The 10010-nt window shown below is 32.9% G+C and overlaps 2 protein-coding genes across 2 annotated transcripts; one reads left to right on the plus strand and one right to left on the minus strand.

Annotated features, from left to right (window-relative positions):
* Positions 1-1706: 1706 nt before the first annotated feature.
* Positions 1707-4452, minus strand: LOC139873084 (uncharacterized). Its single transcript, XM_071861023.1, has 3 exons — positions 4197-4452; positions 2423-2555; positions 1707-1844 (listed from the first exon to the last, which is right to left on the minus strand). The coding sequence occupies exons 1-3, from the start codon at positions 4358-4360 to the stop codon at positions 1788-1790; spliced, it is 354 nt and encodes a 117-aa protein (XP_071717124.1). The 5' UTR covers positions 4361-4452; the 3' UTR covers positions 1707-1787.
* A 1607-nt stretch (positions 4453-6059) lies between these two features.
* Positions 6060-9227, plus strand: LOC139903232 (uncharacterized). Its single transcript, XM_071885804.1, has 6 exons — positions 6060-6771; positions 6857-6964; positions 7205-7873; positions 8318-8461; positions 8668-8819; positions 9096-9227. Exons 1-6 carry the CDS (start codon positions 6060-6062, stop codon positions 9225-9227), a joined length of 1917 nt encoding a protein of 638 aa, XP_071741905.1.
* The last annotated feature ends 783 nt before the right edge of the window (positions 9228-10010 follow it).

The raw sequence follows: 10010 nt of genomic DNA on the forward strand, positions 1-10010 counted from the left end.
ACCCAAAGGTTGCACTAATCTACTATCTTACATAATTCAGGTAATTAATGGTCAAGTGAAATATTACAGAGGTCGAATAACTAAGTTCTAAATATGACTCTTGAGGGTAAAAACATAAATCTGACCCAATTTGATGGGTTGAAATTGTCACCCAGACACTCAGTGATGACAGAACTACAGAAGTTTCAATAATAGATGAAACTAAAATGTGAGAATTCAAGATAGCAAAAGAGAAGGATAAGTCATATATACTTGTAACTTTCATAACTATATAACATATTCATTTAACCTTAAATCAGATTAATTCAGCTTGAGAAAAAGGTTGATCAAAAGAACAATTTGATAAATAGGAAGTTAACAAACATTGCTGGTAACTTTTGCTATTAGTCTAATTTAAAATGAAAATAGTAGACGTAATTGATTAATTGATATAATTACGAGAGTCCAGAAATATTACCGATTAGAATCTATTTGTCACATTGTATCGAAATTAATGTAAGAATACTAAGACCTTTATAGTGCATGCTATTCATGGATTGCATTTAGAACAAGGCATTGCACGAGTTACCTAAAATAATTATACATGAGTCATAGCCTTCCAATAAGTAGAAGCCACAGCTTTAAAGTGCATAAAAGCATGAGTTACCTAACTCGATTAGCATTCAAATTGTGTTTTAATTTGCTATAAAAACATCATGAAATGGTAGCAATAATGTAGTATTATGTTTTAGAGAGTTCAATTTAGAGGATCTGCAAGAACAAATCAATATAGTTCTTGATAGATCTATAATTAGCATGTGCTTAAACTGTCTATTATGGATCTTCTACGACATATCAGGTGATTGTCATGATAGTACGCGTAATACATTCTTTATGTATGTCACATAATGATGAAAATTGATATATATCCATTGCATTTATGTCTATGTTATTGTGAGACAACTAGCACCGATGAAGATAGAGTATTGTCAAGATGATTCGTCTTGAATGTTGTCAGTGTTGTAAAAAACGGAAAAAACGGGGGTGTAGACGGATTTTGAAGTGCCCCGTCCCGTTTATACATAAAACGTTTGAAAAAACGGAAATCGGCCAAAAAAACGGTCAAAAGACGGTCAAACACGGTCCGAGACGGGAAAAAACGGGTTTTTCTGATTTTTTTCAAGTTTTTTTTTTTTTTTTTAATATTAAACGTTGTGCTTCTTTTTTTATGTTTGAAATGTTGAAGTATTTAAACATGTGTGAAATGCTTATGTTTGGAATAATGTAATGTACAATATATATATATAATATAACATTTTTATTTAAAAGTCAACGTTAGTCAACATCCGTCTAGACCTCCGTCTCGACCCCGTCTCGACCGTCTCGACCCTTTTAGGACCCGACCGTCTCGACCCCGTCTCGCGTCTTTTGCAACCTTGAATGTTGTTGAAGATCCAAAATAAACAGTTCATCACTCCTGCAACGTATGGATCTGGCATGATCACACCCAACGGTTTGTTCTTAAAAATTCTATAAATTGTTATATTCAAATGGCATAAGAGAAATTGTTATTAGACCAAAATAATTATGAAGAATTACATAAAGTTTATGTGCCGATAGCTTCTCTGTATATGTTTAAACTTTACTCAAACTGCAACAGATTGTTGGAAGGTAGAACTGACAATTCCCTTGCTTTTCCAAGCTAAACTTCAATAATAAAAACAAAATTGTTTTTTTTTTGTTTCTTCTTTTTTTTTTTTTTTTTTTTTTGGTGGTGTGCAATGTGGTAAGATGCAGGTGACAAGTTTTCAAGCAGGCTCGTAAAGACCCAGCATATGACCATCAATACCCCTCATTGCAGCAACCTATGAATGCATTCAAGAAATACTTCAGGTAACGGGTCAGAATGGATTCAAATTAATACAAGTCACTATTTTAGTCAGTTGGGTTGATCCACAAACACTTCTTCGTTCATCTTTTATAACTTTATAGATTAATAATTAGCATGTCAATAATGATTACATAATAACAACACCACATTTTGGAGTATGAGTATACAAAAAACACATTTGGATGATGATTAACCCAATTGACCTATTCTCCTTTTGTTATTAATTTTATTTATTATTTATTATTTAAATAAAACACAACCAATCATAAGTAAATGGATAGCAATTTCCACAATAAAAAATGGATTGGTTCTAATTGCTTTATATTCCATATATATGATATATATGACAAGTGATCGTCCAAGAAGCAAGTGGTTTTAATAGTTATAATCTCTATCTACATTCTACAAAACACAACAAACTTGATATATATCTTATTAATCTCTTTTCGAGACTATTAAACGCCATGTAATCAAAGGTTTTATGCCAAGGGGGAAAAACAGACCATACGTAGTGAACTGAAACCAAATGAGTAGTGAAGGCCTTAATATTACCTTTCCATGGACCTCGTATTTAATAGGGCCATCCATCTCTGCTCCTAAAGCCATGAGTTTCGTCACACTACTGTTAATGTCAGTCACCGTGAAAGATAATAGTGACGAGTATCCCTTCTGAACCTCGATCTCACTGTATATATAGTGATTATAAAATCAGTAATTGTCAACCTAAGATAGTAATGATCAATTATATAACATAAAGGTAAACTAGGGGACACACTTTAGTATATTTACAAAAACGAATTGGTGCTTAAATAATTTAGTGTGATATTTATAATTATAATGAATATCATGATTTATTTAGTAGAATTTTATAGAATCTGTTAATGCTTTTAATGATAAGACTACCAGATACCCTATCCGGAATACGTAACTTATCAAGAAGAATCTTCTAAGCATAATAGATGGATTATGTTTTCAAACCATCCATATCTGGAATACGTCACGATACGATTGTTACCGGCGTGCGGGGTACATAGGATACTATAAGGCTGCAAACAATGCGTAAACCCTTAAGGTTGTGATTACACGTAAGCCCAGTACATGGCAATGTGCACACGTCATTGATGTGCCATATATGCCCGACATGTCAGCCCAACTCCCATTGTTGGTAGCCCATCATGGAATGACATGTCAGCATGGTCAGGCCCATGACATTACAAACTTTATTACTTGCCTATAAATAGTACCATGCTACTGTCATTTCAGTACACACTGACAGTCCTTTATGGAGACTAGTACTTTCTCTCTCTACTCGACTCAATACACAACTCACTATAGTTTATTACTGAGTCGAACCCTCATATAGATTGATTGTGAACCATCCTATTGAGAAACATATTTCTATCAAGGCTCTTCACGGTAACTGGACCAGAGAGTAAGCAATCAATCCTCAAACATTCACCCACTTTTTGCACTCAACTGGATACCGCCTATCCTGACCAAAAGCGGAAATAGGTTGGTTCGATCAGCTTTCAAGAGATCATAGCATAGAAACAACGGTGACTCATCCTGAATGAAATATGCGCTGAGAAAGTTGTGTTAGCATAGTTTCCAAATCATCTACTAAGATCGAAAAGAGATGTTCATGAAGCATTGTGCTGGTAAAAGTCCGGTCCTATAAAAACCCTTCCTTCTAATGGTACTAATAGTCTGATACCGGTATCTAGTGTTATTGCTCAAATATATTTCTTAAACCCAAATCATATGACACCACAACCGAAAGATTAATCCCTGTGATTCTGTTTTCAAGAATAAATAATATTTCATTTATATCATCTTACTTGTTAATCCAACCCACGGATGGTTTACGCATATCTTTTTAACTTAAAGTGAAAGGAATTATACAACATGCACCATTATACGAATCAATGTAACAACACTAGTTGTCGAAATTTCGTTTTCCCTATAGTGCATATTGAGGATGACTTCTTTATAACAACTAGGATCTATACAAAACCTTCACTAAACACTAAAAAGTTCGATGGGTGATCGGAGTATCGCCGGAAAATGAAACAAATCGAATTTCACGGACGGAGATAGAGAAAGTGGCAACAGCTGTCGTTTAGATGGATACTATAAAATTTACAACTTTTTTCTCTCATTGTCATGATTAAGGTTTCATCAATATACAACGAAACGCATTATATTACTATAAAACCCTAAAAATGTATTCTACCAATTCTGCAAGTATAATTAAATGGAACAACAATAAGAGTGTGTATGTGTGTATATATATATACAGATAGATGGTTATATGATTTGTAATGACCTGGGAGAATGCATGAGTGCGAGCTTCAGGGGGCCGGATTCAAGTTCAGCCCACCGGAGAGTACAAACATTAATACTGAAATCAAGTCCTTCTTTGTAAAATTTAGCAGCTTTTGGGACATCTTTGTGCAATTGAAGTATCCATCTAAACGACGCCGTCGCCATTTTCTATATCTCCGCCGGTGATATTCAATTTATTTCAATTTCCGGCGATACTCCGATCTGCCAGAAACGCTAATTGAGTAATAGGAAGAATATCATTTTGGGATTTTGTTAAATGTAATCAAATATGAACGTTAAATGGGCTTTACTAAACTTCTTTAACCAGATGAGCCCATAAACTATCTTAGCCATTTTTAACTAAAGTTATCTCTTTCACATCATCACCGTTACCTCAACTACTTTTTTTTTTTTTTTTAAAGCAAGTGAAACTTTTATTACCCAACGAATACATACAAGGTATGTTATCTGTTAGAATTATGAACAATCTTGAGCCTGAAACTATTTCTTCATGACTCTCATTGTATGATTAGTAATTGTGTAGGTGTTGTTGTTTATTGGTAAAAGAGATCCCTAATGCATATTTCTGGATATCTGGAGGGCTGTTTTTGTCACTTGCTTATACTTGGTGCCTAAGGACATATCTTATTTGATCTTCAGGGACTATTATTGCCATATTGGATTTATTTATACCATTTCTTATTAGGGTTCCAGAGTTTAACACACATACTCATACGATTGTTTCCTGCTCTTTGGTTTTTGGGCGATTTCTAGGGTTTTCATTATCATCATCTTGGTGATTGAGATTGATTCTGTTGGTTCTTCTGATTCACATATGTGTTTGTATGTTTAATGTGTGTGATTCATTCATCTCTTCATCATTGTAAACAATTGTTATTGATTCTCTTGTAATTTTGATAATCAATTGGTTGATTTGTGAGATTATTCTCAAATTCTTACATGGTATCAGAGCGGTCGATCTGATTGGGGTGTATTTGTTCGTGATTGATTGTTCTTTCAACCATTGTTGGAGGAATTGTTTCCGCTGTGGTCGAAACCCTAATTTCAAAATTAGGGTTTGTTCTTCTGATTCTGAAGTTTTAAAGTGTTCTTCATATTCCATTGTTATTCTTCTTCTGATGTTGATTCGTTGATTACTACTCAAGATTATACATCTTGAGAGGGGAGTCTCGAATTTATTCATTGCTTTCTTTTATATTATAAACCCTATTGACCGAATTCCAGTGCCCAATTCTTGATCTACGTTCTTGAAACGTATGAAAACCTGATCAAGCACTTGGTTGATTCTTGACATGTTCTTGTTATTGTCTCTGGATCTTTATTCTTGCAGGTTGCTTGGATTGTGCAGTTTATTGTATCTTAAATTTGTTGTGATTTGTGTTTTATGTTCTTATTGTTATCTGCTTAGTTGTGTTTTCTTGTTGTGATTTTTACGATGGCTGAAGAAGGTGCTCTTACTCTGATTATTAAAACTAATTTTGGTGATCCATTATATATGCATGATAGTAAAACCACTAATACACCATTATAATCTATTAAATTGAAAGGAATTGAGAACTATAATATATGGAATCGTGTTATGTTACTTGCTTTGTCTACTAAAAATAAAGTAAGGTTTGTTGATGGTACTTGTGTAAAATAAATTGATAATGCTATTCTTGCTGCTCAATGGGATAGATACAATTCTGTTGTTTTATCTTGGATTCTGAATTCTATATATGAAGATTTATATTCTGGAAAAATCTTTTTTGCTACTGCTTCTGTTGTCTGGACTGAGTTAAAAGAAACTTATGACAAAGTGGATGGTTCTATTATTTTTAACTTGCATCATAAGATTAATTCTATGAAACAGAATGGTTGTAGTTTATCTGAGTATTATCATAAACTTAACACTTTGTGGAAGCAATATGATGAAATGGTCAAATTACCTGCTTGTACTTGTGTTGCTGCACCTGAATTTCAAAATCATAATAAAACCCTAAAGCTAATGCAATTTTTAATGGGTCTTGATGATTCATATATGTCTATTAGAAGTAATTTGTTACTTAGGGATCCTTTACATGATGTTAAGTCTGCTTTTGCTATTTTGTGTAGAGAAGAATCTCACATGGGTGTATCTGGGGTTGGGACATCTAAAACTCAAAACTTTGCATTTGTTGCTCAAACCAATAATAACAATTGGATTAATAAATCTTCTAATACTGGTAATTTTAGAAGAGGTGGAGGATTTAATAGAGGACCAAACCCTAATCTTAAATGTACAAAGTGTAATATAATAGGGCATACTATTGACAGATGTTTTGAGATTGTTGGTTATCAAAATAATTATAAAAAACCTTTTAATGGAAATACTAATAAATCATTCAGTGTTAATAATTCCGTGTCTAGTTGTCCTTCTGCTTCTGATTCTATTGTAGGTTCATCATCTTCTACTCCTTCCTCCTCTACATCTGCTCCTAGTCCCTTGAGTCTTTCAAATGAACAAATGATGAAGCTGTTAAGTATTTTAAATGAGAAAAGTTCTCCTGTTTCTGAGTCTGTGACTAATATGTCAAGTATAATAAGAAATAATAATGTGTTCTTTAGCAATATTTTTTCAAAATTTTTTTAATTTTAACTCAAGTAATAACACAAGTCAAGGATGGATAATTGATTCTGGTGCAAGTCAACATATGACAGTGTCTGAAAAAGGCCTTTTTAACATTGTTGATGTTAGTGATTTAAATTTACATGTTACTCATCCAAATGGTACTAAAGCTAGAGTCAACAAAGTTGGTGATTTAAAACTTAAAAAATCCATCATTTTAACTGATGTTTTATTGTTCCTGGATATTGTGTTAGTCTTTTCTCTGTTAATAAACTTGCTCAAAATAATAACATGTTTGTTGGATTTGATGCAAATAAGTGTTATATTCAGGATTTGAAAACCAGAAACACCCTGGGGACTGGTAGTGAATGGTGGTCTATATTTGTTTGATTTTTTTGAAGATGATTCTCTTATGCGTAATTCTGTGGTTGCATACAATTTTGAATCTGTTTTACTTTGGCATAATGGATTGTGTCATCCTGCTAGTCCTGTTTTAAATATTCTAAAGTTAAAATTAAATTTAAACAAAACTGTTGATGATTTTCCATGTGAAATTTGTCTTAAAGCTAAGCATACTAGAGATCCTTTTTCTCTAAGTAATCATGTTTCTAAAGAATTAGGTGAATTAGTTCATATGGGTTTATGGGGACCTTATAAAGTTACTAGTAGAGAAGGATATAAATTTTTTTTTACTATTGTTGATGACTTTACTAGGGATGTTTGGGTTTATTTGTTAAAGTATAAAGATGAAGTGTTTGATAATTTCATATGTTTTGTCAGTCTGCTAAGTAATCAATTTAATAAAAAGGTTAAAATGATTAGAAATGATAATGGAACTGAATTTGTTAATAATCAAATGAAAGATTTCTTAAATAAAAATGGTATTTTTCTTCTGACTACAATTGCTTATACTCTACAACAAAATGGGTTGGTTGAAAGGAAACATAGACACATTTTAAATGTAGAAAGGTCTCTTATGTTTCAGGGAGGAATACCATTATATCTTTGGACTGAGTGTATTCTAACTGCAACATATTTAATCAACAGGATCCCCACTAAGGTGTTAGCAGGCATGTCCCCTTTCCAGGAATTTATGGTTTTGAACCATCCCTCTCTCATATCAGGAATTTTGGTTGTCTTGTTTTCTCAAAAGTTTTAAATGAGTCTGATAAGTTTAAACCTAGATTTGAAAAATGTATTTTACTTGGTTTTTCTTCTAAGAAAAAAGGTTACAAATTGTGGAGTCTTGAAAATAAAACTAATTTATATTCAAGAGATATCAAGTTTTTTGAAAATATTTTTCCTTTTAAACAAACTTTAAAATCTTCTAAAAATGATTCTGTTTCTGAAAAAAATTAATCAACTTAATTTCTTTGATTTATTTTCTAAAAACACCAATATTCCTAAAAGTCCCAATGATGAAGGGAGAGTACATCTTAATGAATTTACTGAGGTAACCAACACTAATTATGATCCTATAATAAGTGATGGAAACTAAAGTAATTCTAATGAAGATAATGATCATAATAATGATCTCCCTGAGGGCAATACTTTAAGTGAACCTATCTCTTTAAATCAACCTGATGAGCCTGCAACCCTTGGACGGTCCTCTAGACAATCTGTTCTTCCTAGAAAACTTGATGATTATATTGTTGAGGGTAAAGTTAAATATGGTATTGAAAAAGTTTTAAATTATTCAAATCTTAATCAAGAAAACTACTTTTTATCTCAAGTCTTAATAAAAGTATTGAACCCTCTAATCATTATCAAGCTATAAAAGATCAAAATTGGGTAAATGCTATGAATGATGAGATGAGTGCTCTTTATAGAAATAATACAAGGATTTTAACTGATTTGTATGCAGACAGAAAACCAATAGGGTGTAAGTGGATTTACAAAATAAAGTATAAATCAAATGGTGAAATAGAAAGATACAAAGCTAGGTTAGTAGCTAAAGGTTATAGTCAAATAGAAGGTTTATACTATGAAGAAACTTTTTCTCCTGTTGCTAAAATGGTAACTGTTAGATGTTTGTTAACTTTAGCTGTACAACATGTTTGGAAATTGTATCAACTTGATGTTAATAATGCATTTTTTTATGGTGATTGTAAGACCCTAATCATCATTGTACAGCAGTGTAAATATGGTACATAGAGTGTGGCTATTGTTGTATAATTAAACGGAAGTCAGAAACTGTCCAGCACCTTGTGCGCGCCGCGCACACCTAAGGGAGCGCGCCGCGCACCCTTTACTGTAGCCAGATTCTGTTTCATTTATTGAGATATTTTGAAGGGCTCTTTGGTAATTTCACTTCTGGATGAGTTTAAGGCCAGTAGATCAGATATTGGGGTAGCATTCACTCCAATTGCAACAACCTTATCCTTTCTGCTTCAATTTTTGAGAGAGAGTGAGATTCTTGTGTGAGAAAGCTCAAGCAAAGGAAGGAGGAGCTAGTTTTGGGTCTTAGCTCGAGTTCTAAAGTTGTTCATCTCCTCTCTAGCTACGTTTTGGTTGTAGTGGTATGTTCTAACTTTGATTTCCTTACTTTGATTTTGTATAAGGGTTAGGGTTTGGGTTAGCGATGAACATAAAACCCATATTTGGTGATTTTCGTTGTTCTTGGGTAAGATTGAGTTATGAAGACTCAATAGTAACTAACCTAGGGTTTCAAAGTGTTAATTGAGATTTATGAGCCTAAAATGGGTTAGTTAATTACTAGCACACCTAGATGTTTAGTAAATGGGTGTATGTGGGTTTGTGAATGACCCGAAATGGGTGTGTTGACCTTAAAGTGGTCAAATAGGTAATAATTGACCTAGTTGGGAAATATGGATATGAAATACCCTTATTGTGTATTAGTTGGCGTTGTTGGATCTTAATCACTAGCTTTGAGTGATTTATGATGGTCTTGACCTTAATGGGACGGTTTTGGCGATAATGGGGCATTTAATGCATTTAAGTCATTAAATGCACATAAGGGAATTGTTGGTATTTAATCCAACTAGTTTGTGTGTTGATTGAAGTACTTATTATATTAGGTACTTTTCTTTGAAGCTTGCAGAAGTATAAAACCGTCACCGAATCGTTAAGGTGAGTGGAATAATTATATGCGTAGGTATATAATGTATTTATTTGTGTAGCGTGAGATGTGAAGTGTCGATGTGTTAAGACACCACTCCATGAAAGGTAATGAGTGAAGTGTCGATG

This window comes from Rutidosis leptorrhynchoides, chromosome 1 (assembly GCF_046630445.1).
Source record: "Rutidosis leptorrhynchoides isolate AG116_Rl617_1_P2 chromosome 1, CSIRO_AGI_Rlap_v1, whole genome shotgun sequence".
Taxonomy (NCBI): Eukaryota; Viridiplantae; Streptophyta; class Magnoliopsida; order Asterales; family Asteraceae; genus Rutidosis; species Rutidosis leptorrhynchoides.

Excerpts from the sequence above, each read along its gene's own strand:
- LOC139903232 (XM_071885804.1), top strand. The coding sequence starts at position 6,060 with ATGAAACAGAATGGTTGTAGTTTATCTGAGTATTATCATAAACTTAAC. Across the intron at positions 6,965-7,204 it reads ACATGTTACTCATCCAAATG|ATGATTCTCTTATGCGTAAT; the intron begins GTACTAAAGCTA and ends ATTTTTTTGAAG. Across the intron at positions 7,874-8,317 it reads CCCCACTAAGGTGTTAGCAG|ATAATGATCATAATAATGAT; the intron begins GCATGTCCCCTT and ends ATTCTAATGAAG.
- LOC139873084 (XM_071861023.1), bottom strand. The coding sequence starts at position 4,360 with ATGGCGACGGCGTCGTTTAGATGGATACTTCAATTGCACAAAGATGTC. Across the intron at positions 2,556-4,196 it reads GCACTCATGCATTCTCCCAG|TGAGATCGAGGTTCAGAAGG; the intron begins GTCATTACAAAT and ends CTATATATACAG. Across the intron at positions 1,845-2,422 it reads AATACGAGGTCCATGGAAAG|GTTGCTGCAATGAGGGGTAT; the intron begins GTAATATTAAGG and ends ATGCATTCATAG.